General features: G+C 43.8%; 1 protein-coding gene across 4 annotated transcripts in view; it reads left to right on the top strand.

The window, feature by feature from the left end:
* The window catches only part of PAPLN (papilin, proteoglycan like sulfated glycoprotein), a 275,678-nt gene that overhangs the window by 236,956 nt on the left and 10,805 nt on the right, over nt 1-27,917 (top strand). For all 4 annotated transcript variants that reach the window (XM_063947669.1, XM_063947668.1, XM_063947670.1 and 1 more), the window contains 7 exons: nt 6,081-6,218; nt 9,603-9,730; nt 12,029-12,176; nt 12,302-12,433; nt 12,914-13,041; nt 20,824-20,932; nt 21,387-21,562. In XM_063947669.1, coding sequence (XP_063803739.1) covers nt 6,081-6,218; nt 9,603-9,730; nt 12,029-12,176; nt 12,302-12,433; nt 12,914-13,041; nt 20,824-20,932; nt 21,387-21,562 — 959 coding nt within the window. The remainder of the gene's footprint in view (nt 1-6,080; nt 6,219-9,602; nt 9,731-12,028; nt 12,177-12,301; nt 12,434-12,913; nt 13,042-20,823; nt 20,933-21,386; nt 21,563-27,917) is intronic.

Below are 27,917 nucleotides of genomic sequence, written 5' to 3'. Positions count from 1 at the left end.
TCGGACGGGTTCTGTACGTTCGTACATACGGTGGGCGTGGTGGACCAATAGGCTACCTATGAGAGCAGGTACCGTGCAGAAGTCACGTGTAACAGGTGCAAGTGACAGCGTGGCAGGCTGGGGGTTAATGAAATACGGGGAAAAGATATTGAGCCGGTAAGACACACACACACACAGGTTAACACAGCAATAAAGCAGCATTTTTGCACCTTGTAATAGATGCAGCAAGTGGCAGTTCTCCATGACGGCTGCCAGCTCCTCTTCTTAGGTGGCCCAGGCCGCAGCAGCAGGAAAAAGCAGAGAAGGGATGTGCAGCTTGAAAAAATGTGTACACCCCCCCCCCTACCCGCCCCTCCCCTCAGGGCCGGTGCTAGGGTGTTCGGCGCCCCCCTGCAAACTGTACATTTTCGCCCTCCTACAAAAAAGTCCTCAACATATTTCTTTACAATGATTTGGGATCCTGCACGTTGGGATGCTGCTGTCAGTATTCTGGCCGCAGCATCCCAAACGCTGGGATCCTGATACCATGCCATGAGGACATACACTTCTTGCACAGAGGCGGGAAACACACATATACATACATAGTTCCAGGGTGCAAGTAACCAGCAAGTCTGGTTTTCACACAGTTACAGTGACAAATGGGAGCCAAAATAACAATGAGGGTTAGCAGCACCTATTGGGTCCTGTACCAGGGGAGATGGTATAGGGTGAGGTTGGAGAACAAACTGTAGTGAACATGACAAGAAAAAGTAGTGAATGTGAAGTGGCAGCAAAACCAGCAGTGACTACACTACAGAGATTACTCTCTGCACACACTGCAACAGCATCTCCTGCCCCCGCCCCCACCTTCCGACACTCACCGCTCACCCTACACATTAACAGCACAGCAAGGGCAAAGGGGGAACGCAGGACCGGATCCTGTCTGCAGACAGCGCACCCTCTCCTCCTCCATGGTACAGGGGAATCAGGCTATCGAGAGCTGCTGGGAGGAGCTTGCACCGCAGCAGATGGCCTGGGCACTCCGTGCTGTGATCCATTCCTTTGAGGGGAGCGCAGCGGCACCCAGACGAGACAAAGAGATCTGTCTCACAAAATAAAATACAGCTGCGGCTTCCCTCCTCAGTAGAGCAGGGATGGCGCCTGTCAGATCCGGCGCCGTCCAGCATTGCATACCCTCGATGAGCGCATCACGCCGGCACTGCTGCTGAGAGACGCACACTGCCGGATGAGAGGGAGAATAGCTCCGGACAGCGGGAGGGCGCAGGAGGGGGAGAGCCGCTCGGGTCAGCGAGGGGACGGAGGAGAACGGGGGTGAGCCGCATACACTCCAGGGCCACGGCTACCTCCAGCGACACTCACCGCCGGGACCCGCCGCATCCAGCGCCGCATGTGTGTGATTGGACAGCGGATCCAGTACTGGATCCGCTGTCCAATCACAGGTGCCTCGCTGACATGGGGGTGGTGTCCCTGTCAGCGAGGCACTTGTAGAGGTGCCGCTTTCCATATCTTTTTGAATGGGCTTTTACAGCCCAGTGCTAGGCTCCACCCCCCGCTCTGTCTCCGTTCCCATTATGTTTGGGAGGCACTGCTATCAGTGCCTCCCACACGCATTTAAACTAGGAAATTTATTAGAATTACATAAAGAAGATACTTATGACACAGAATATGTGTCATAAGTATCTTCTTTATATTATTTTAAGAATTAATCACAGGGGAGGCACTGCCTCCCCTGCCTCTCCTGACTGCACGTCTCTGCACAGGAGCCTTCTAGCGCTTTACGTTTCGGTTTATTCAAACCTTCATCAGATTCTTCATATATATATATATATATTATTATCCTTTATCTTTTATGGCGCCACAAGGGTTCCGCAGCGCCCAATTACAGAGTACATATGCACATAATCAAAACAGGAAAACAGTGACTTACAATTGATGACAATTTAGGACAAGTACAGGGTAACTAAGCATAACTACACCAGTAAATGACAGACAAGTTCCAGGTGGCCAAAAAACTGCTTGATTTGGCCAGTTGAGGATTATCAAAGTAAGAAAAGGATAAGCACATGAGGGAAGAGGGCCCTACTCGTGAGAGCTTACAATCTAATATATAAAAACACGTAGGTATTCGGCACTCCAACACAGGTAGTTATCACAGCATGCTCCGGTGCCCTGCTTGCAATATAGCATATAACAGACAGAAATAGCCGGCACTCACAGAGACTTTTTAAATAAATTGACACAGCACAGCAGCTAGAGTCAACGTTTCAGGATAGACTCCTTTTATCAAGACCAACTGCAAAAGTGAAACAAGTACATTTATATACATTACCAACACCTCATGTGCACGGCTTCCTCCGCTCTCCGGGACTCACAGTGACGTCATAGGGGCGCGCCAGCGCCGGCGACCCTGCATCCACGGGGGGGCGGAGACAATACGAAGTTAGACCCATCACCATAGCAACTGTACAAAACAAACAAGCAGGACGCATCAGTGAAATGCATGTAGTAACAGATGTAGTGTTCTACAGGTTAAGTGCACATAAGCTAGGACAAAAGGATATGGGGGATAATACATAATAGATAAATATCGCTAGGGAACAGTCACTGGAGGCATATAAGCATAAGCTGCTATAGCAGATATCATCCTAAAAGAGCAGAAATATGTTAGACATATAAAGGCCAGGTATCATTAAATAGAGCTACCTGCTGTGGGCCTATAATGTGCTCTGTAGCGCACCTCTGAACAAGCCAAAGTGAGGGGAATGGAGTGGTGTTAATGGCTAAGGATTACAGAAAACAAGTATAAGATAAAATGTCATTCAAACCGAGCGGTTTGACAGTTTGTAAAGTGTAGATCCAGCGTGCTTCTTTTTGTAGTAGGGTTTTACCCCGATCTCCACCTCTCTTGGATTCTGGGACCCCGTCAATGATATTGTATCGGATGGATGCCAGGTTGTGATGGAAGTCTCTGAAGTGGCGGGCGACCGGTTGGTCGGAGCCCTTCCCTTCTAATGCTGCTCTAATGCTAGAGCGGTGGAGGGCGATCCTCTCTTTAAATTGACAAATAGTTTTTCCAATGTAAAGGAGTCCGCAGGGACACTTGATATAATAGACGACAAAGCGACTAGAACAGGTATATGAAGATTTGATGGAAAATTTCTTCCCTGATCTTGGATGATGAAAATATTGGCCTGTTTCAAGGCAACTACATGTGGTGCAACCCAAACATCTGTAGTTGCCAGGCTTCCGTGTGAGGAAATGAGTAGAAGTCGTTTTGCTGAAACAGTTTGTGAATGTAGGTAAAGTTTTGTCATTCGCTACAATCGTCCAGATCCGTTTGGCTGAGCCCACTGTCTGAGCACTATTGGTTGAAAAGTCCTGTGGCCACACTATCCGGTCTCTAGACTCACGCTGTTTGGTCTTAAATAATAAATCTTTCCGGTTTTTGGTGAGCACCCTCTCTTTGGCTTTTTTAAGATATTTTAATTTGTAACCCCTAACTACATACTTGCGTATCATTATATCAATCTGCTTACCAGCGTCCCCACTGTCACTACATATGCGATAGATCCTTAAAAATTGGGAATAAGGTAACCCCCATTTTAAGGCAGGGGGATGGTGGCTGTTGGCGTGTAGGGTAGTGTTCCTATCGGTTTCTTTTACATATAGAGTGGTGTGCAAGACATGATTGTGATCCTGGATGACCATAACATCCAGGTAGTGGATTCTCTCAAAGCTGCAGGAGTATGTGAATTTAATGGAGGTATCCAGTGTATTCACATGACTCATCGCATTGTGAAAATCCTCTTCCGTGCCAGACCACAAGATGAAAATATCGTCGATGTAACGATAGTATGCCCTAATGTTGCAGGACATCATAGGGTTGGTAAGGAACAGGTCCTTTTCTACCTCACACATGAACAAATTGGCCAGGCTTGGAGCTACACAAGAACCCATAGCACACCCGGACTGTTGTTAGTAGATTTTGCCATCAAAAATAAAGTAGTTCCGCTTCAACGTGAGCTCGAGCAGTTGTATGAAAAAATCGACATCGGGCCCTGAATAATTCGTATTGCCTGTAATACACCGTCTAATAGCTTCTATAACCCGATGGTGGGGTATATTGGTGTATAGGCTAACGACATCTACTGTACACATAAGGTGTTTATCTGGCAGTGGAGTCAGAGCCAGAATTTTATTCAAAAAGGCCGTGGTGTCCTTAAGACAGGAAGCTTGCTCACTCACAATGGGCTGCAAAAACATGTCTAAGTATTGTGAAATGGTGTAATATAAGGATTCACGGGCCGCAATGATGGGCCGACCCGGGGGGCATGTAGGGTTCTTGTGTAGCTTGGGAATAGTGTACAGCACTGGAACAACCGGCCACTCTTGGGACAATACCTGTTGGATCTTGGCGTCAATCACATTGTTGACTGTTGCTTCACTCAGCACTGTATCTATTTCTTCTTTGTATTTGACAGTAGGGTCAGCTGGCAGTAATTGATACTTACGAGTATCTGCTAATTGGGTGTAAATTTCAGATTTGTAAGACTTAAGGTCTTGTACCACAATTCCACCGCCCTTGTCCGCGGGACGAATGACAATGTCTGTATATGAACCAAGTGCTTTAAGGGCTGCATGTTCAGCAGCAGATAAATTCAGTGTATTACTAGTGTGCGTTGAAGCAGGTTCATCGTAAAGATTATGCATAAAATTGATGAAACATTTGATATTCGTATTATTCGATACTGGGTCAAAAGTTGAGGGTTTGTGCAAGGCGGGGGCTCCCATTATTGGCTGCTCGGCACCCGCATAGAATTCTTTGAGACGTAATCGAAGTCCAAATTTATATAAGTCGATCTGGTTCCGAAAGGCATCAGGGTTATTTGTTGGGACGTATGAAAGACCTCTATTGAGCACTGAAACTTCTTCTTGTGTTAGTATGCGAGAAGACAAATTAAACACTAGGTTTTCTTGCTCGCTGTCTTTTTGGATTTTGCGCGCCCACTGTCCACCGCGCCTGGTGTGCTTCCTTTTTTGGGGTTCCTTTGGCCCCTTGTTGTCACCCCCGCTGGGGGTTTTGAGGAGTTTTTTGACCGCTGGTCTCCTGCACATTCCGGCTCACTGGAAGAGACAGCGCTCGAATTTTCAGTGTCTGCGTTAGGTCTTCTAAAGCGTCTGAACCTTGGTTTCTTGCCGGTATTGGTATTACGGTTATAGGCCCAACTATACACAAGATTTTCTTGATAATCCCTATCAACCGTATTGCATTTAGCTTTCTTAAACTGAATAAGGTCTGTGCGGTATTTTGCCAGATCAGCCGTTAGTTTGCTCAAAAGTTCTTGTGAGGTATCAATGTTTATTAAACCGCTGTAGGTTTGTTCAAATGCTGTGAATTTTTCTTGGGCGATGGTAAGTTCCCGACGGGATTCCTCAATCACTAAAAGGATTAGGTCATACGAGCACTTATTGAGCACAGCTGCCCAACGTCTACAGAATTACAGTATATAAATGTACTTGTTTCACTTTTGAAGTTGGTCTTGATAAAAGGAGACTATCCTGAAACGTTGACTCTAGCTGCTGTGCTGTGTCAATTTATTTAAAAAGTCTCTGTGAGTGCCGGCTATTTCTGTCTGTTATATATATATATATATATATATATATATATATATATATATATATATATATATATTTATATATTTATTTATTTATTTTACACATTTTCCAAAATCCGGCACTCTTGGAATACAAAAGGTAACTTTGCTAGGTGCCCTCCGATAAAACTGAAAAAATATATATTTGTCTCTGTAGTTCATACACAATCCCATGTACATTTCTCCAAAAAAATTGTATATACAGGCACAACCATTACAACTTTATTATAAGTATATTTCATTGGCTGTAAATCTCCAGATTTCCTTGTAAACTAAACTCTGTTTTTGACACAATTTTATGGCATAAATATTATTCTGTTTCTGTGTCCAATCACTCAAAATAGTTGTAAGGATTTTCTGACACTTAGATGTGGGAAGAGCATGGCTTTTCTGAATTTACCATACTTCTATATTTTTTTTATCTAGAATTATTTTGGACAAGGCAGAATCTTCCGCTATGGTGGCATCAGTTGGACAGACAATCCGTCTGCTCTGTAGAGTGAGTGATTACCCTTTTCCTAGAGTGGAATGGCAGAAAGATGGAAGTACTGTGTCCTCTACAAGGTCAGATATTGACATATTGTGATTTTGATCCATCTACCACTGGCTAATGTTACCCACTGTTGAGCATTTCATCTTTATAAACCATAATTAACCCCATAGGTGATCGTGCAGAGCCACTGTGTCCTGATATCATTAGCAAAACTTTAAGATGATTTCAAGCTACTGCAAATATCCTGTAATATCCTGTACTTTAATTCATGCAAAAATAACAACTTTCACTTATAGGCAAAGTGTAACATATTGTACTGTACATATGCTTAGACCTTAATCTACAATCTTAGAGTTTTGATTTTTGGTTGCAAAGTTCCTTTCCCATGATTGATGGCAAGGCAGTGGTCTTGCTTCATGGTCACCCTTTTTTTTTCCGGTGGGCACACAGATCCACATGCCTGCAGGGATTTACCAAAAAGGAAAAAATTCCAGACCTTCATTGTGGCCTCCGATTCTTCAGTCCCATGGAAGCCATAATACAGTTCCCCTTCTTCACAGCAGCACTCTTCCTCTGGCTTTCTGAAACCTTATCGCTCAGGGGTGGATCATGCTTTCTCCTGAGCATTTCATTGGTGGCTCTTTGCTCACAGGGGCTGGAGCTAATATCAGGCACTGCCCATCTCTCAGGTATCCAGATGGTAGGCCGACCACTATTGGTTGACATTGACATTGTTTACACAGGATAGGTCGACACATGCAAAGGTCGACATGACTTTTAAAAAAATATGGTAACTTTTTCATACTTTACGTGGACTACGATTGGGAATAGTAACCAGTGATGTGTGGTGGGGTGAGGCAGAGCCTTTCCTGTCATACTAACGTTTGTACCAGAGTTTTGACTGTATAAAGTATATGAAAAATACAAAGGATATGTTTGAAATATCATCTTTGTATTATTCTAATAATTTTTATAGCCAAAACTCTGGAGTAAAAGGTCTATGGCGGGTGAGGCAGTGCCTCCCCTGTATATCTTTTCTGCACATCTCTGATCAAAACTTACAAAATTTCCAGGAGTTTATACTGCTGCACCTGTGTATAATGCCCAGATGTATGTTTTGGCATGTAAATCTGGCTCTGGTGCTAGCCAGTGCCTCCTGAGCCATTTAGCTCACCGCACGTCCCTGATAGTAACCTGTGCCGAGTGCAGCGGTAGCGGTGAACGAAGCACGCCATGCAATGGGACGCGGTGCACTAATTGAGGTTCCTGGTCATGTAACCCAAAAAAGTATAAAAATGGCACGTCGACCTGTCCCTTGTCGACAATTGTCCTGTATCAACCTTTTTCCCTGGGTCGACCATGTCAATATCGACCAATAGTGGTCAACCTAATGATTGTCGGCCTAATCCAGGTGACCCAGTAATCCATAACCATCTCTCAGACCTCCTGCCAGCTTCATGCTGTCAGAAAATATGTATATCCTGAGAGTAGCCTCCTCACTAAAGATGAGTGACAATGGTGTTGTTGCTGGACCTATCCACTGCATTACTGGCTTGCAGATTATCGCTCTCTGCCTGAGCAGCACTTCCCATAGACACTGTGCACTCTTCTACCCAGCTATCGGCTTACTTGTGGGAGCAGACAGTGCTTTCCTTGTGAAACATACTAAACCATTAGAAATATAGAAGCACTAGCAAGTTATCTAACATTTGGATATCTCGTCAGTGCTCCTATATTTATATTGGTTTCATTACATATATTAGAGCAGGCATTCCCAACCACGGTCCTCAAGGCACACTAACAGTGCAGGTTTTTGTGATAGCCAGGCTTCAACACAGGTGACTTAATTAGTAGCTCAGTTATTTGGATTTAACCATCAGTGCTGCAGCCTGGATATCCCTAAAACCTGCACTGTTGGTGTGCCTTGAGGACCGTGGTTGGGAATGCCTGTATTAGAGGGTTCATTTGTCTGATAGATAGCAAAAGACACGTTACTTCAATTACCATAATAATGCATCTTATTTTTTCTTACCCAGCTATTTTTTTTTTGTTTTGTTTTTTTGTTTACAGACTTTGTACTGTTACATTAATAAAATGTTATGCATGTAATACATAAACCTTGAAGGGGTATCTGCAGGAAAAGAGGCCCCAGTGAACAAATTGCTCATTAAACAATTCTGGTACCCACCACTCTTTAAGATTAGGGAGATCTGCATTGGGAAATAAGTCTTAAATAAATAAATAAAAAAAGTGTATTCAAGGTGGTAAAAAAATTAACCCTTTGTTTTGTCACAGGCATGAAACTTATAATATATTGGGAATTACTTTTATATCCCTTATACTAGTGGTGGGGAACCTCAGGCCCGCGGGCCGTGTAAGGCCGTAAAGCCATATGATCTGGCCCTCACAGGCTCACCTAACCAAGAGAGATGCCGGGGGCCCACTGAGATTTTGTTACTAGCGGGCACCCGGCTTCTTCCCCTCAGCAGCAGCTGGAGGTAGGAGCTCACTCTTGAGCTCCGGCTTTCGGCTCTGGCAGTGTGCGTGTGCGGCTGTGCAGTGCTATGGTTGAGATGTCATGACGTCTCTCCCAATGTACCGAGGAGTGGGCAGCCAGGCAGAGGGCAAGGGTCCAGAAGCAGGAGCGGAGCTGGTGAGTATTGTGTTTTTTCTTTCTTTTAATGTGTGTGTGTAAGCGGCACTACTAGGGGTCATATCTAATGGGGCATATCTACTGGGGGCAGGTTAATTTTTAAGTTGCTAATTTTTGTATGGCCCCCGAAGGATTTTATAAATATCCAAATGGCCCTTGGTAGAAAAAAGGTTCCCCACCCCTGCCTTATACACTGGAGCCCCGGGCTCTAACCCATGTCTGTCCCAGGACACAGAACACTGATCGGACGAAGGGCTTCAGATATACTTCTTTCACCCCACCGCCGTTACCCGGGTCATCGCCGTTCATACGAGACAATTGGAGATGATGTCATCTCCAAGCACTCCTGAACCAGCCAATTGGCAGACTCTTAGGCATGACCCGGCCATAAACGATGCTTTTCACACTGCAGCTGACCAGGGAATAACCCTTATCGCAACCCGGGTCATGGACCCGTGATGCAAGAATCGGGTCGACCCTTTCACACTGAACTTGGACCCGGGTTCTGCTGGCTTGCCTCTGCAATAACCCGGGTTCTTGGCTCTGTCTGAAAGGGGTATTATTTTCACCCAACGATATCATGTTATATGTGATGCAACGGTGAATAACAATTTCTGTATTTGTAAAGCCTGACTAACCACATTAATATAAGTTATAATCTGATTTTTAGATCATTTTGCCTTCAATTGTTAAAGTTCCTTTTCATAGTTGATTAAATTGTATTTGGTTTTACAGCTATCTGCCATAACTAGTGGTGCAAAAGCCAATAAACATCCCACTAACTTTACTTGTGTTTGAACAGGCATACGTACCAGTCAGACAACTCTTTAGTGATCAGTCATGTACGAGCTGAAGATGCTGGTAGTTACATGTGTATGGTTTCCAACGGCAACCGCAGAGAAACACACAGAGTGCAGTTGGAAGTGAATGGTATGTTTATAACTCCTACCTACAACAGTATATCATTACTCTATTCAAATTTATCTAATAACTTTTGTTCGCATATATCTCTATAAAGTATTGCTGTTTGAGACATAATATAATGGGAATGTTTTGGTAGATATTTCCATAATGCCCAGTCACATTTTGAATGTGATACATCCTGCCATTTACATCATGCATAGCAATGTTATTAACGCTGTATACATGTATTACTGCAATTAAAAACGCAACGGTCGGCTCTTCTGATAAGAGCTGCCCATTGCATTATGAATTCTTCCAGGTTTAAGACCCGGGAGTCCTTACTGTGCATGTGCAATCCACGGGGTGGGGTGGGGTGGGGGTGGAGTCTGCGGTAAGAAGCCCATAGTCCTTTATAGGCAAAGCCATCTATAGATGGCATTGCCCTTCAGGAACACGCTCTGGAAAGTTTTGCTTTCCGGAGCTTGATGATGCATACTGGCACGTTGCAGCCCCATAGAATTCTATGGGGAAGGCAGTGCCGGCATGCTGTAGTGGATATGTCTGCTGTATACAACTTTAGTGCATATAAAGACTCATTTTTGGTGTTGATATTGCCTATCCTGGGTAATCCATGAGCAGAAAGTGCATTTTTCTCACTGGCAGGACCATACGTTCATTACGCTGTTGCAGTGGATTGAAATCAGTAATAGAGCGACTATACTTTCCAATGCTTTCATATAAATAGTGCCAATAAGAATGTTGACGCTCACAATGTTTAATGTTAAAATGTTGACATTGGCAGAATGTTGGCATCGGGAATGTTGACATTGTCATAATGATGACATTTCATTTAGGGTTAGCATTAGGGTCAGGAGAGAACATGTAAAAAAAAAAAAAGACATTGTCGACATTACAGCAGTGTCGACATGGTTTTTTTAATATCACAAACGCGTCACATTTTTAAATTTGATATTACAACCATGTTGACCTAATTAATTGTCAGCATTTTGCATGTCGACATAATGTACCTCACTGATTGGAGCTCCATGAAAATATATTATGCATCTGTAGTTAAAATGTTGCAAAGAGACTCGAGAAGTCTATGACAGCCACTAGCTCTATTTTGTTGCGATCATAGTTTAGCCAATGTTCACGCTGAATATTCTTAATACGGTATGTTTCCGTATGAATTAATGTTCTCTATTCAAAATAACATTGTCTAGTTTCCCACAGTGTGGAATAACACCTCAGTTTACATGTACCATGGTACACAGTCATTCTAGTCAGGCCCATATTTTTGGTAAGGCCGCACTGACCTGAGGTGTTTGGTAGACACTCTACATACTGTATTTATGTTTTATTTTGTACATTAATCATTCTTTCCATGTCCTATTTTAATGAGTTGGGGCTGGAAGACCGGCGTCCAGGATCCCGGTAGTCGGCATACTGACCCCGGGATCCCGGTAACAAAATGCCGGCGGTTGGGGCGAGCGCAACAAAGCCCCTTACGGCCTCACTGCGCTTGTCACAGGTTCTATTCCCACTTTATGGGTGTCGTGGACACCCACGAGTGGGAATAGTCCCTGTGGGTTAGCATTCTGTCTGCTGGCATTTTGATTGCTCAGAATCATGGTGTCTGCATGATCACATAACATCATCCCTATTTTAACAGGGACTAAAATAGAGCTGAGTCATTTTGTATGCATTTATTGTACGTACATAGGGCCTGATTCACTATCATTTGCTAATGTGAGAACGCATGCACTGAGCGATTACCGGCAGACTGTGCATGCGCAAAAGTCAAAATGTGATCGATCTGCGTATGCAGCTTAAGTGTAAAACGATCGCAATCTGATTGACAGGAAGTGACCATTCATGGCAACATGGCATTTGTGGCGAGTGGTTGGGAAAACGCAGGCGTGTCATAGCCGTTTTTGGGGTGTGTATCTGACGTCATCTGCGAACGCTGCAATTAAAAACATGGAGCCCGGTTTGACTGCATTCTCGTTAGGCATGGGTCAGCCGCAACTGTCGTTTGTGCTCGTTTTTAGCATATGCATTGCGATACGGCTAATGCATATGCAGATTTGCAATCGCAACGGTGGGTGTCTTATCCATTCTAGGCGACTCTTCACATGCGATTTTTAGCATTAGCAGTTTTGTGAAAATTGGATTTTCGGCCTCGAAAGAGATCCTTAGTGAATGAGACCCATAGAGGTGAGGCTGTGGGGTGGAGTCAAACTAAATGTATAACTGAGCTTGGCTATTGGTGAATGCAAACCTGTTTACTGGTCGTGAAATATTTCTCTTGTGAATTTACATTAGGAAGGGAGTCAAATGGAGGGCAAAGATCGCATGATGCTGGCAACGCAGGCAGACCGTTTAATGAAAACATAAGGAGGACGGAGTCTTCTGCTGCTCAGATATCGAGAGATACCCCGCACAACAGTCGCACTGTGAACTCAGGAAGAAGGTAATGTGCCACATTCAATAAGAAAGGCATTGCAGCTGAAAAGAGTGTTTCCCTTAGGATTAAAAAGTTATGTGAGGCATAAAAAAAACCCTTCTACAATAACGCATTCATTATTCTTTGTTTAGGACATCATCAACAGACCTCATGGTATTGGAAGCAAATCTTGGTCATCGAGCAAGACTTTCTTGTCACTTAGAAATATCTCCAAGCACTACTGTGGAATGGCAAAAAGATGGGATGCCATTGCCTTCAGCTAGGTATGATCATTCACTAGGGGATCCGGTCTTTAGGTCGACACTCATTAGGTCGACCACAATTGGTTGACATGGTCACTATGTCGACGTGGCATAGGTCAACACATTTAAAAAAAATGTTTTTTTTTACTTTTTCATACTTTACAATCCACGTAGACTACGATTGGGAATAGTAACCTGTGCTGACACAGTGCACTAATTGGGGTTCCCAGTCACTTTACGAAGAAAACGACACAACCCCCCCTTCCCCCCCCCCCCAAATACTAATTTCGACCTAATGACTGTGTGGACCTATTTCACGTGTTGACCTAGTCACTGTCGACCAATAGTGGTTGGCCATGTTACTGTCGACCCTATGATCCACACCTATTCACTAGAGGAGGGTTGGTGGGAATTTAACATTAATAGTACCAGCTGTAATGGGAAAGAATAAACACAATGCAAGTCATGATAGCCATCACGGGTCTGCAATATGTTTTCCAGGTATAGGAATCAAGCAGATGGTTCTCTTGTCATAAGTCGCGTGAGCTCTGAAGATTCTGGAATCTACACATGCGCCACTACAACTGGACCACGCCGCGAATTCAGACACATTCAACTGAACATCAGAGGTTAGTCTATAATGCCATTAATGCTAATGAAAATCATAGTTTGTATAATATCATCTAGACCACAGGTTCTCAAACTCGATCCTCAGGACCCCACACAGTACATGTTTTCCAGGTTTCCTCACAGAATCACAAGTGAAATAATTAACTCCACCTGCGGACCTTTTAAAATGTGTCAGTGAGTAATGACTACACCTGTGCACTTGCTGGGTTACCTACAAAACATGCACCGTGTGGGGTCCTGAGGACTGAGTTTGAGAACCACTGATCTAGAAGAATGAAATATCAAGACTTATTGGCAGGGGCGGATTGGTATTGAAAACCAGCCCGGGAAATTTATGGAAGCAGCCCTAACATGGGTGGGGGGGGGGTCTGTTGAGGGGGTGGAGTCTGTCAAGTGGGAGGGATTACTGCTCTGTAGGCCTGATCACAGGTAGATATGGAAAGTGCGTGCCCGCTGCGCGCAGAAAGGTTTTAGGGGCGTGACTTCATGGGGTAGGGGCATGACCAGATAATAGTGCAAATTCACATTACACCACACAGTAGTGCGCTTATATAGATTGCACCAGGTAGAAACTCCTATACACACTGCACCATGTAGAGCATGTTATACATATTGCGCCAGATAGAGCATGTCTACACTTTGCGCCAGGCAGAGCACATTATACACATTGCGTCAGGCAGAGCACATTATACACATTGCACCAGGCAGAGCACATTATACACATTGCACCAGGCAGAGCACTTTATACACATTGCACCAGGCAGAGCACGTTATACACATTGCACCAGGCAGAGCACGTTATACACATTGCACCAGGCAGAGCACGTTATACACATTGCACCAGGCAGAGCATGTTATACACATTGCCCCAGGCAGAGCATGTTATACACTTATACATATATATATAACTGCAGCAGAGCACATATATATATATATATATATATATATATATATATATATATATATATATATACACACACACACACACAACTTCAATACATTGTAAACAGGACTACTACTATAGTCTATATATCAGGCACACACACTACTACAGTATATCTTTGGGACATTTACTCACTGACTATCACAGTCAGAACTGGCGGCTACTGGCTCCTGTGTCTGCCTTGGCTGCTGTGGCTGGGGACTGAAGGCGAACATGGGGCTGGAGGTGGACCCAAGGGCGGAGCCGTAAGTTGTGACTGATGTCCCTGTCCTGCAAAGGGGGGCTGGTGGGGCTGCACATGCGCAGCAGCTCCGCCGGTGGACAATTTTCATCTACATTTGTGTAAACGGTGCCGTGTTCGGGGTGGAGTTCCAATCGTGGAAGCCTGCCGGCAAGGAAGTGATGGCAGGCCACTGAGGGGACGACCGGACTAGTCAAACAGAATCTGGCCCGGCGTCCCGGTATGCCAATCCGCCCCTGCTTATTGGCATCCACTACCTACAATACATATACATTGTTTTATTTTATGTGCAAAAACATATAGGGGCCCATTTACTAATCAGCAGGTTTTTGACCTGATAATTATTATGTTTTATTACTGCTGTTCGTGGCAATAATAGATTGGCAAGATGTACTATAGTTCACATGCAGGGACAGGTATATGAGCTCGTCCCTGCGATATGTAAAAGTAAATTGTTTGCAATATTTAGCAAATACATTCAATTATTGCAGGCTTCTAACTGCGCATGCATGAGTTGTGAGTGCCAGGGATTATTACCAATGCTTTCTGCAATCTATAGTGCAGGCATTCCCAACCACGGTCCTCAAGGCACACCAACAGTGCAAGTTTTAGTGATATCCAGGCTTCAGCACAGATGGTTAAATCAAAATAGTTAAGGTACTAATTGTCACCTGTGTTCAAGCCTGGATATCACTAAAACCTGCACTGTTGGTGTGCCTTGAGGACCGTGGTTGGGAATGCCTGCTATAGTGTGTAATCTACAATGGCTAATGCAGTGGTTCCCAAACTCTGTCCTCAAGGCACGATTACAGTCCAGGCTTTAAGGATATCCATGCTTGGGCATGGCTACCTTAAGTAGTACCTCATTCAATTCGATTAAACGGTCTGTGATCAAGCATGGATATCCTTAAAACCTGGACTGTTAGGGTGCCTTGAAGACTGAGTTTGAGAACCACTGTGCTAATGCCATCTTCAAATGACATTAGCCAACATGACCAAACACGGAATGCATCATATTCCAACAATTGGTAAATTCAGCAAGAAAGCAGCCGTTTATGGTTTCTCTGGGGGCTGCTTTTGTGTACCCCTGTAGATACATTTGGAGGATAGCTTTTATTTGTTGGCACCCTCAAAAAACTGGTGTTTTCAAGAGATATCCCCCCCCAAAAATCGATAAGTAGGCCCCATATTGTAGACCCAACACAATGAAAATAAAGAACACCTTGGACTCCCCATAGCGTCCCTAGACCAGTGGCAGCCAACCCTGGTCCTCGAGAGCTACCAACTGTTCATGTTTTCCAGCTCACCTAACAGGTGCACAGGTGCAGTCATTACTCACTGACACATTTTAAAAGATCCACACATGGAGCTAATTACTTAACTTGTGATTCTGTGAGGAGACCTGGAAAACGTTAACAGTTGGTAGCTTTGAAGGACCAGGGTTGGCTACCCCTATCCTAGACAAACCCTCCTTCGCTACAAATGGTGAGTAAACAAATTTGGTATTGAAATGAAGAAAAAAAGAAATAAATAAATCACAGCATACACTGTACTTCCTTAACAAATCACACAAATTTTCCCAGATGTGGTGCCCTAGTATGCCTTCAGTAAACCATCTGCTCTAAGCCCAGAGGTTCCCAAGCTCAGTCCTCAAGGCACCCTAACGGTCAAGGCTTTTAGTATAACCATGCTTGGGCACAGGTGACTTAATTAGTACCTCAGTCAATTTGATTTAGCCATCTGTGCTTAGCCATGAATATACTTAAAACTGTTAGCATGCCTTGGACTGAGTTTGGGAACCACTTCCCAGGGGCTTTCAAACCTCTTGTTTTTAATACCCTGTAACATGGGTCTCCACTATCTCTGCAGGGCATATGCTTGCTGCCTTTTAGATTAGTTTCAAATCCCAGAGAACAAATGTGAATGGAACAGAGAATAGCGCTTGGTGGACCGAAGCAGCCTGGGTGTATTCTGGTGGTACCCAATCACCTTAAAGACTAATAAACAACAAATATTTGTGAATACACCGTTGGCGCTCCACCCTTTCAATAGAAGTCACATAGAAATCTTAAGTAATCCCGAAATGAGTCCTATGTTTCACTTGTAGGGTTCTTCTTTCTAAGTGTTCTTCTCCAGGAATTAATTCAAGATTTTTCTTGTGTGGAGATATTCATCATAGAGAGAAGAAATAGCACATATAGTGTAGTAATTTGAGTAAAAAGTGAGTTTTATTGAAGTGCATAAAATTCTTGTATCCAATAAAAGTGACAAATTCACACTATAATAAAATTGGAACCGTACCGTGACGAGCTCCCAGCATGGAGCAATGAAAAGAGTAAAATTGGAAGGTTCCGGAATTCCTCCCTCCTCCCTTCACGCAAAACACCGGCCGCAGGACCTGGTAGGGTTCTCCTATTATTCAAAATGCAGGTAGATGGATCATTAGATGCCGCCAACGCGTTTCGAGCCCTGCCCTGAGGAAGAGTTATATACAACTCGAAACGCGTTGGCGGCATCTAATGATCCATCTACCTGCATTTTGAATAATAGGAGAACCCTACCAGGTCCTGCGGCCGGTGTTTTGCGTGAAGGGAGGAGGGAGGAATTCCGGAACCTTCCAATTTTACTCTTTTCATTGCTCCATGCTGGGAGCTCGTCACGGTACGGTTCCAATTTTATTATAGTGTGAATTTGTCACTTTTATTGGATACAAGAATTTTATGCACTTCAATAAAACTCACTTTTTACTCAAATTACTACACTATATGTGCTATTTCTTCTCTCTATGATGAATATCTCCACACAAGAAAAATCTTGAATTAATTCCTGGAGAAGAACACTTAGAAAGAAGAACCCTACAAGTGAAACATAGGACTCATTTCGGGATTACTTATCAAGATTTCTATGTGACTTCTATTGAAAGGGTAGTTTCAAATCCCATTGGCCCTTATTTCCCATCCCTGATCCCTATAACCAGGAACTGGCTGGGCAGGGTGCCATATGCCCCCCGGGCCGGTGCAATTTAAGTGTTCCAGGGCCATTTTTGCACTGCATTCTCTGTGAATAGCTGGGCCATTTGCTTGAGTTTGCCCCCTAGGCTGAACGTTGCCAGCCAACCCCGCCTGTAACCCACTTTGATCCCCTTACCTAAGCATACTCTTGAGCACATTCACGTTTTCACAGCTGCAATTGATTAGGTTTTTCACTATTTATCCATTCTGGGAGGTGTGACTTTCGGATGTTGCTGTATGTTTCTTTATCCACCATTGTATACCACCTTGTTTCACCTTACAACACTGCATCAGTGATTTCAACATATTGTTGTAACTTGAAAAATAATAAAAATGAGGTAATTAAAGATCTGTGTTCATGCCAGTACTGAAGATGGGTGATCCAACTGGCTGTGGAAGTTACTGAACAATTGCGCTTATTATACATGCTCATGATCATACAGGGGAGACTACAATTGTATATGTAGTGTGAATTGCCTGAAATACAAGCAGGGCTCAGAAAAGGAAGAGGCTCAAGAGACATCATAGCTGGATATAATGTGGATACTTGAAAAGATCAAGGAATATCAAAAAGACATCTACATGTGCTTCATTGACTACAGTAAGGCCTTTGACTGTGTCAATCCTGACAATCTCTGGAAAACATTAAGAAATATTGGCATACCAGAACATCTGATTATCCTCATACAAAATCTCTATGTATATCCAGAAGCTTTAGTTTGAATACATCAAGAAGAGACAGATTGGTTTAAAATCAGCAAAACTGTACGACAAGGCTGCATCCTTTCACCAGATCTGTTCAACCTGTATGCAGGACAGATTATCAGAGATTCTGGGCTATAGAATGAAAAGTAGGTTGCAAAAATTTGTGGAAGACTTACTGGGGGATATTCAGTTGTTTGAAAAGTCACTTGGGTGCCTGTTTTTTCCTATCTAATAGACAGGAAATAAAACAGACACCCAACCGACTTTTCAAACATTTGAATTCCCCCCATTATATTAATAACCTCCATCATGCTGATGATACCACATTGCTAGCAGAAAATGAAGAAGATATGAAACAGCTACTAATTATGATCAAAGAATTTAGTCTGAAAATGGGTATTCATCTTAAAGACAAAGATAACAACTGGCAGAAATTGAAATAGTAGATAGTTTTAGCCTATTGGGATCACTAATCAACACTAAAGCAGCATGTACTCTAGAAATCTGAAGATGAACAGCAATTCGTAAAACAGTTGTGAGAGATCTTTATAAGATATTCAAGTGTACAGATGTATCTTTGCAAATGCATACAAAGATACAACTCGTTCAAGCTATGGTTGTAACACTGTATGGGTGTGAAAGCTGGACAGTCAAGAAGCAAGATAGGAAGATCATTGACACTTTTGAATTATGGTGTTGGAAACTAATATCACGGATACCATGGATTGCCTGAAGAACAAATCAATCGGTACTAGAATAATTACCCTTGCCCGGGCTGCTGGGGAGGCCGCCTCTTTTCTCTCTAGTGCACATGCACCATCTTCCTAAATATTCCTGTGAAGATGGTGCTAGCTGAGGAGGAGGGACCCACTTTCCAAAAGCAAGGTAGGAAGTGGGTGCCCTCCCCCATGCCCCCTCCCCCTGGACACACACCCTTTTTAGGCCACACCCCCATTTATTACCGGGGCCTACGTTGCTCTCTACGCCCTTGTAGACGAGATATCTAAGCTCTCCCTAGAAGTACAAATGACACAACTCGCCCTTTACCACTTTAGAAATCATCATGCGAAGAAAAGGATCCTTAGAGAAAGACATTATGCTTGGAAAAGTTGAAGGTCAATGAAAAAGGGGAAGTCCAGCACCACACTGGCATATCTATAAAACCTCTGAAGAAACCGCCACCCACAAAAGGCGGAGAAACGCGTCAGGTGACCCTAACGACGTCAAGTGGAACGCAGCTGGAGCGCATCGTAAGCCGGAAGCTTTGCACAACCCGGAAGCCGCGACACGCGGCCAAGCGCTCCCAGCTACACGCAGGCAGCGTGTCACCGCCTCAGCCAGATAGGAAACTTTCCAGCTATACAGTGCCTCAACCCAATCGTGGACACCAATACCGCCGCAGAGTGGAGGGTAAGCAGTGCCCCTATGAGTGCCACGATGGGTTACTAAGTGGTTATGTAAATCTCTCAATATTACATTATATGGAATAAACTGGCACAGAAATATCACCAGAAGAAAGTTTCACTATCTTAAAAGGACTGTGTTGACATATATACCCAGGGACATTTCTGTCTATCTAACCAAACTAATTATTAACATCAATATAACAAAATCCCTGGAGGGATTAACAGTTACTAACAACCAGGACTGTATACTGGGACTGATTACTGGTCCAACTAACTAACCAGCTAACCAATTAAGCATGCATGCTTTAAATTAATTATTAGTCCAATTGGCTAATGCGGGGGTATCTATTGAATTTCATGCAGTGATTATAAGTATGATACTAATTATTCTGCGATTTCCAGCATGATGTTTTTATATCTATGAATGTTTATTTAGTTTGCTGTTCTTTTAATAAAAATATATTTTATTTACCAAACCAGCAGCCTAATTAACCACTTTTGAATATTTGTGCGCTCATACGTTTTAAATTTGCATATCTATAATGGGTGCAGTGTGTGTAATGCACACGGATCCCCAAGGGTGGCCCACACACACACACACACACACACACACACACACCCTGCACTGATTTATTCCCTCCGGAGTCCCGCATTGGCGGCAGCAGCACTGCAGAAACAATCGGTAAGATGGCGAAGCGGACATTTTCCCAGCGTTTTTGCGCACTAGACTCTGGGACAGCAATAGGGTCTCCTAGTGACCCTAGTGCCCAGAGTTTCTGCTCTGCCAGCTAGAGAGGAGGGCGCCTGGATGGAGACTGTGCACGGACCTCTTTCTGTCTTGATGCGCCCTTACAGCAGCAAGATGGCTTGGTACAATCACAACAACTATGGACATCACACTATCAACACTGAGCCGCTTGAGTGAAGATCGAAATGTGTTCATGGCAGCTGTCCACAAGGACACCACTTAACTACTACTAAGACAATAATGAAACACTAAGAAATATAGATAAGTGAACTAATTTGATTAGTTTGAAATTGAAATGCTTATTTGACTGATCAGAGGGTTTGCCAGGGTCGTGGTAGAGGTCACATCTTAAATGTCACATGGTCAGAAATGCTGGCATAACTATGCCTTACAGTGTAATTTTATCCCATATAAATCTATTATTTATTTACATTTTAGTAACGTTAATTGTAAAATAGGTAACTAATCATCTCTTCAACTTCCAAATAGATCTCTTAAAATCCAAATAAGGAGATGGGACATTAGTGATTTAGAGGTGAGGGCAAGAAAATATATGTCATGGAGAAAGCCAACGCATGTTTCTAAGAATAAAAAGGCTGGCACCATAAGCAAACACTCCAATAAACACTTAATGCAGCCTAAGTAATGCTCATGAAATCCCAGGATATAGTGTACAACAGATTCTTGTTAGACCACAACATGTGATGTTTCTCGCACTTTGTCATAGGGGAGCTGAAAATCACTGAAGCACCCAGTGGAGTTGCGGTGCAAGAGGGGGAAGACGCTTCTCTGAGATGTGTGGTGAGAGGTGACAATGTCAACGTTCAGTGGTCAAGGTAACCGCTTTCTGATTTATTCAAATGTACATTTTAGGTATGACCAAATATTCTGTTCAGTTATGTGGCGAGGGACAGGATTCGCTTGTTTGTCCATATATTTTATGATTGGAAGCCGCCATGCCTATAACATTGACCATAAATAATTTAAATTGGTCCTGGACCACCAACCGAGGGCACCCTCAAGTGTTTCGAGGCTCCCCGGGTGCCATAGCACCCAGTTTGGGAACCACTGATTTAATCAATGAATTTAGAGTAATAGACAGATTTAGTTGGTGTTCTCATAAGCGTCTCCAGTGCTGGTGCAACTTGGATTTCTGAGCAGGCTGCTGGAAGATGCTGAGAGGGGCTCATCAATAAGGGGGTAGGGTTTTCCTGATCATGATGTGAAATGCTATAGATCTTGTCACTGAAAATATGACGAATGTTACATGACTGATATTTATGCCAATAGGAATGGTGTTCCCGTGCAGCCAGATGGACGTCACACCTATGTGTCTCATGACGGCAACTTGATCATAAGGAACACCAAGGCTGCAGATGAGGGATCCTATACATGCAACGCATATAGCGGCACTCACTCAGTTAGTGCCAGTGCAGAAGTCAGAGTGCACAGGCAAAAGCCAGTGGGTAAGTTATCTCTTGATGCTATATGGGTGCTAGGTAATGTATAGCTCTCTTGTCACTGCCACCCAGCTGATCTGCCTATACATTATACTTAGCTTGCCCCAGTCCTTTACTCAGGGTGTGTTTCTGATGTGGACGGAGGTGCAGTAGCAGCTGCGACTTTTGCCGCAACCCATCCTACTGACATGCCGACCGGTTTCGGCTCTAATTCACTGCGATGCTTTGAAAGTCACAACATCAAGTGGACATTGGCTGCACCATTGGACGCTCCATTTAAGGGGCGCAGTCCGGACAACGGAGGTGTGTGGACCATTACAGGGGCAGGTCGAGCCGGCTGCATGACAAACGCAGCCACTGTGACCAAAAACATGGTGGGTAGCCATCTGCCTTCGCAACTAGGCTGTATAGGCAGAAGGCTACTTGAAACATGTGAAAGCATCGCTGCCGTAAAATGTTTTTGCATGTCTGTGGGGGGGGCAGCACCCAGCATGCAAAGCGGACTTGACCTGTGCTGGGCGTCTCCCCCCCCCCCCCCCCCCCCCGCATGTCAAAGATTTTGAGTGTAGATGTGCATTTTTATGCACATCTACAATCAGGTCTCAATTACTCCCATAGACAGAATGTCTCAGACTGTTAACATGGCATGTACAGTAACAGTGGGGGAAAGAAGAGGGAAGGGAAGGAATCACAGTGAAAATAAAGTCTAGAGGGGTTTTCTAAAGCTCCTTTGCTTACTATGGCCCAGATTCATCAAGCTTTGGAGAGTGATAAATTGCACTGTGATAAAGTACAAACCAATCAGCTCCTTACTGTAACATGGCAGTTAGGAGCTGGTTGGCTGGTACTTTATCATCGTGCAATTTATCACTCCCCAAAGCTTGAGAATCTGGGCCTATATCATGTCCAGTGTGACTGGTTGCCATGACAATCACATACACAGTGGAAAAATTTACATATTTATCTATCTGGAATAGTTAGCTGAAGACGCAACTTAAGGAGAAAAGTGATTTATCTGCAAAATCACAAGGATACACACCTTGTTATGCAAATTGTGTACTTGATGTGATATGAACATTTAATATGTAGCATATATCTTGCTAATAGGCACTCCTACATCTACATCTGTATTTTGAGTTATATGGCACAGTCTTAATTTTAGCATACAAATGAGTCTACATCCAGGTTCACAGCTGCAGATAAATTCTGCAGATCCGATAAATGCTCTAACCTTGCAGAGCGGTTATCGGATCGGTGTGCACCCGTACATACACTGAGCAAATTATACAATTATCAATCAACTGATTGGTTTGTATTGTATAGAATGTGTACTTGTCTTGAGACAAACATACCATAATCATTAAATTAGTTCCATTTGCCATTTGTACCTTGGATGAACTAATTTTTTACTTTTTTTATTTCTAAAGCTATATCTTAAATAAACAGTTTTTTTTTTTCAATTCTCAATAGCAACAAGCAAGAAAACCAAATATCAAATGTATGCTAGTTTTGATGGCTTGATCTAGTATGGATCTGTCTGGGCATCACCAGCACAAGCCTCAAACACAGTTACTTGCAAAAATTATCACAAATCTCCTGATTGCAAAAGAGAAAAGAAATTACAATTTCTAAACTGTGTTTCTTATTACCTATACCCATATCTTTACTTTACACTTAGCAGCCAAGACAATTTGAAGACGGGCTTAAAACTGCCATTTTAGCTGAAATATGTACTTTAAATAAAAATGCACTTCAAACATGCCTCAGATTGGGGCATGAAGGGCCCACCGAGGAAATGGAGTGATAGGGGGCCATGATTAGGGGTGTGGCCAGTCTTCAGAGGGGAAGTGGCCAGTTGCCATAGATGTTTGGGTAACTATTAGACAGTGCTTATATAATAAATACTGCTAGTACATGCATGATAGTGTACCAGATCAATAACAGCAATGCATTGTAGAAAATATACCATAGCCCAAGTGCACAGTCTGGAACCTGATCGCTACAGGAGGTGGGCCTCCGATCAGTGGGGCCCGCCGGGGCCTTCCGCTGTACCCCTGTGGGCCAGTCTAACCCTGGGTATTCTGCAGCTTTTATAATCTGTTGAAATTAACCTTTCTCCAAGCAAAATGACCAGCTGTGTCTGATTATGGGTAGTTGCAACGGATCACATACTCTAATCAGAACAAAGTATGAAGCTGCCATGTCTCCATTACATTTTGGCTGTATAAGTTGAAAACCGTTGTACAGAGATTTTTAATAATGTTTTCTGCCCAAAATAAATAAATAAACGTTGAAGATCCATGCAGTAATTCATAGTTATCATGACTGCCTTGGTGCAAAGGATTTGTGTTTTGGACCGAGCATTGTATGTAATGTTGAACTGTCTTCCTTACATAGGGACAATGTTCTGCTATAGTAGTTCCTTCAAAGATGTACTGAAAATGAATACAAACAATACATGATGTGTACCTGATAAGATTATTTGAAGCCAATAATTGTTGTGTTCAACTCACCTGTGATTTGGTAGTATTCATGCACCGTACAAGGGCCCTCATTCCGAGTTGTTCGCTCGCTAGCTGCTTTTAGCAGATTTGCACACGCTAAGCCGCCGCCTACTGGGAGTGAATCTTAGCTTTGCAGAATTGCGAACGAAAGATTCGCAGAATTGCGAAAAGAAATTTCTTTGCAGTTTCTGAGTAGCTCCAGACTTACTCTGCCACTGCGATCAGTTCAGTCAGTTTCGTTTCTGGTTTGACGTCACAAACACACCCAGCGTTCGCCCCAGACACTCCCCCATTTCTCCAGCCACTCCCGCGTTTTTCCCAGAAACGGCAGCTTTTTTCACACACACCCATAAAACGGCCAGTTTCCGCCCAGAAACACCCACTTCCTGTCAATCACACTACGATCCCCAGAACGAAGAAATTTCTTCGTTAAGCCGTGAGTAAAATACCAAACTTTTTAGCAAATTTACTTGGCGCAGACGCACTGCGAACATTGCGCATGCGCAGTTTGCGACAAATCGCTCCGTTGCGAAAAAAACTATCGAGCGAACAACTCGGAATGAGGGCCAAAGTCTATTATTGGTTGCACTTGTTTGGTGCCCACTGGGTCTTCCTCCGATTTGTGCACCTCTAATTTTAAGAAAAGAGAAAGTAGTAAAATAGTGTACACTGATATTGACACAAAGTAAGAGTTCTCAATACACTCATCTAAAAAGCACCTTAGACTTTTATTTATGCACACATTGTCTGTCAGTGATGAATAACAGAAGTTAGGTCTATTCACTGGCTCGTTGTTATAATATTTCTTTGCAGAATATAATCCAAGTAAAAATTCAAGCAAAGGCAATAACTGGAGGACAGTGGTGAATACTACTTACATTTAGACTTACAATACTATCCCTTTAAACCGGGATACTCATGACTTGCACAGGTTCTGTGGCTGGCTGACTGAAGCCTGCATTTCACCTGGCTTTAATGAGCCACAGAACTTATGTAATTCATTGGTGTCCTGGTTTAAAGGGTTCGTATGGTAAGCCTACTTATAATAATATGATAGGAAGTGATTATTTTAAACAAATAACTCGCCTATCCTTTAGGTACAAATCTTTGTTACATCTGTGAAGTAACTACTATAGCAGAACACTGTCCCATCAAAAGAGTTTTTCAAGGTTACATATAGCGCTGGATCCAAAACACAAACAGCACAGACTCTGGAAACTAGGTGGAAAGGTCCTAAGAATCCAAGCTGCATAATCTGCCCCGGCCAGGGGCGGATTGGGATCGACCACCTGCCCGCGACATTTTTGGAAGCAGCCCTAATAGGGGTGGAGTCTGTTGAGGGGGAGGGGCTGTAAAGAGGGCGGGGCCACTCCTCAGAGGTCCTGATTCTGAGATAGACACAGTTGGGGCCTCGTGTGCTTTACGTTATGCTAATGTTTACCTGTGACTTTATGCATATGCTGCTACAATACCCTTCCCTGATGCACATCTGTACGTCTGAATATACAAGGACTGATATGCCCACTTTCAGTGTCTACTGATGCTGCTGTCATGCCTTTAATCTACTTCTGATTTTATTGATTTTTAATTCTACAAACCCCTTTTTTTAACCTTATATGTTTTAAAGTACAGGGAGGGAGCACACACAAGTAGTGAAACACAGACACAGGGGACCAGCGCAGCAGAATCTGTCCCAGTGGCCAATCTGCTCCTGATTACATACATAGCCACCACATTATTACATGAATAGCACCACATTATACAAATAGCACTGCATTATGCAAATAGCACCGCATTACATTCTCTACATTTGAGGTCCATACTATACGCCTCTTCCAACCAGTCCATCTTAGAGTAGCTGTCATTTACCGCCCCCCTGGCGCTGCTTCCAAATTCATCGACAACTTTGCTTCCTGGCTTCCTCACTTCCTCTCTTCTGACATTCCCTCCATTATCCTAGGCGATTTTAACATCCCTATTGACATCCCCACACAATCCCCTGCCTCTAAACTCCTTAACCTCACTTTTTCACTTGGTCTCTCCCAGTGGACCTCCTCACCCTCCCATGTGAATGGGAGCTCACTAGATCTGGTCTTCACTCACCGCTGTGATATTTCTGATTTTTCCAATTCCCCATTTCCCCTCTCTGACCACCACCTGCTCTCCTTTAACCTATTTCTCTCGACTTCCCCATCTCTACCTCCCAAGGCTACCATCACTAAGCGTAACATTGAGGCTATTGACACCACATTCCTTTCCTCCCTGTTTGACTCATTTCTCTCTCCTATTCTCTCTCTCTCATGCCCTGAACAAGCCACTTCCATATACAATGCATCCCTCACTTCTGCTCTTGACTCTGTTGCTCCACCAACCACTATTCACCCTCGCAAATTAACACCTCAACCCTGGCATACCAAATGCACCAGATTTCTGCAAAAATGCTCATGTACTGCTGAGCGTCAATGGAGGAAATCACGCTCTAAGGCAGACTTTCTCCATTTCAAACTTATGCTCTCATCCTTCAGTGCTGCCCTTTCTCTTGCTAAACAGTCATACTTCAAGAACCTCATCTCCTCCCAGTCTTCCAACCCCCGGCGCCTCTTTGCCACTCTCAACTCACTCCTCTGCCCACCTCCACCTCGTCTCCTTTCCTCACTCTCTGCTCTTGACTTTGCCACTTACTTCACATCCAAAATTGACTCCATACGTAAGGACATCACATCACACCAGACCATCAGTAACCAGCTTTCTCCCATCCCTTACCACCCCTCCCCATCCCTCCCACCAACTCTGACATCTATCTCCCATGCATCTGGAGAGGAAGTCATGGCCCTCATTCATTCCTGTCCCCTCACCGGTATCCGGACTCCAGGTCGACAGCACAAAGGTCGACACACCTTAGGTCGACGTCAATTGGTCGACACACCTTAGGTCGACATGGACAAAAGGTCGACAGGAACAAGGTCGACATGGAAAAAGGTCGACATGAGTTTTTCACGATTTTTTTCTTTTTTTGAACCTTTTCATACTTAACGATCCACGTGGACTACGATTGGAACGGTAAAGTGTGCAGAGCGAAGCGGTAGCGGAGCGAAGGCACCATGCCCGAAGCATGGCGAGCGAAGCGAGCCATGCGAGGGGACGCGGTGCACTAATTGGGGTTTTTTTTCCATGTCGACCTTGTTCCTGTCGACCTTTTGTCCATGTCGACCTAAGGTGTGTCGACCAATTGGCGTCGACCTAAGGTGTGTCGACCTTTGTGCTGTCGACCCTCAGTCCCAGACCCCCTTCACCACCTCCCCACTTGACCCTATCCCGTCCCGCCTCCTCCGCTACCTCTCTCCTTCTGCTTGTTCCCATCTTTCCCACCTTCTCAATCTCTCCCTCTCATCAGGCACTGTCCCCTCTGCCTTCAAGCATGCACTCATCTCTCCTATTCTTAAAAAACCTACCCTTGATCCAAACACTCTCTCCAACTACCGACCCATCTCTCTCCTCCCTTTTGCCTCCAAACTCCTTGAGCGTATTGTCTACAACCGCCTTATTTCCTTTCTTTCCTCACACTCACTACTTGACCCATTCCAGTCTGGCTTCCGTCCTCTCCACTCCACTGAAACTGCCCTTACAAAAGTATGCAGACACAAAATAATGAAGACAAAAAGATATATCTTGTTAGACAGAAGGAGACAAAGAAGGTAATCAGATGTGCAAAGGCACAAGCTGAGGAGAAAATGGCCCAGTCAGTGGGTAAAGGTGGCAAAACTTTTTTTAGGTATATAAGCGAAAGGAGAAAAACAAAAGGCGGAATTATAAAACTAAAGACGGACACTGGGAGTCTTGTTGAAGGAGACAATTTA

Source organism: Pseudophryne corroboree, chromosome 12, assembly GCF_028390025.1.
Source record: "Pseudophryne corroboree isolate aPseCor3 chromosome 12, aPseCor3.hap2, whole genome shotgun sequence".
In the NCBI taxonomy this organism is placed as follows: Eukaryota; Metazoa; Chordata; class Amphibia; order Anura; family Myobatrachidae; genus Pseudophryne; species Pseudophryne corroboree.
The sequence above is the reverse complement of the archived record's forward strand: the minus strand, read 5'-3'. Positions and strand labels throughout refer to the sequence as shown.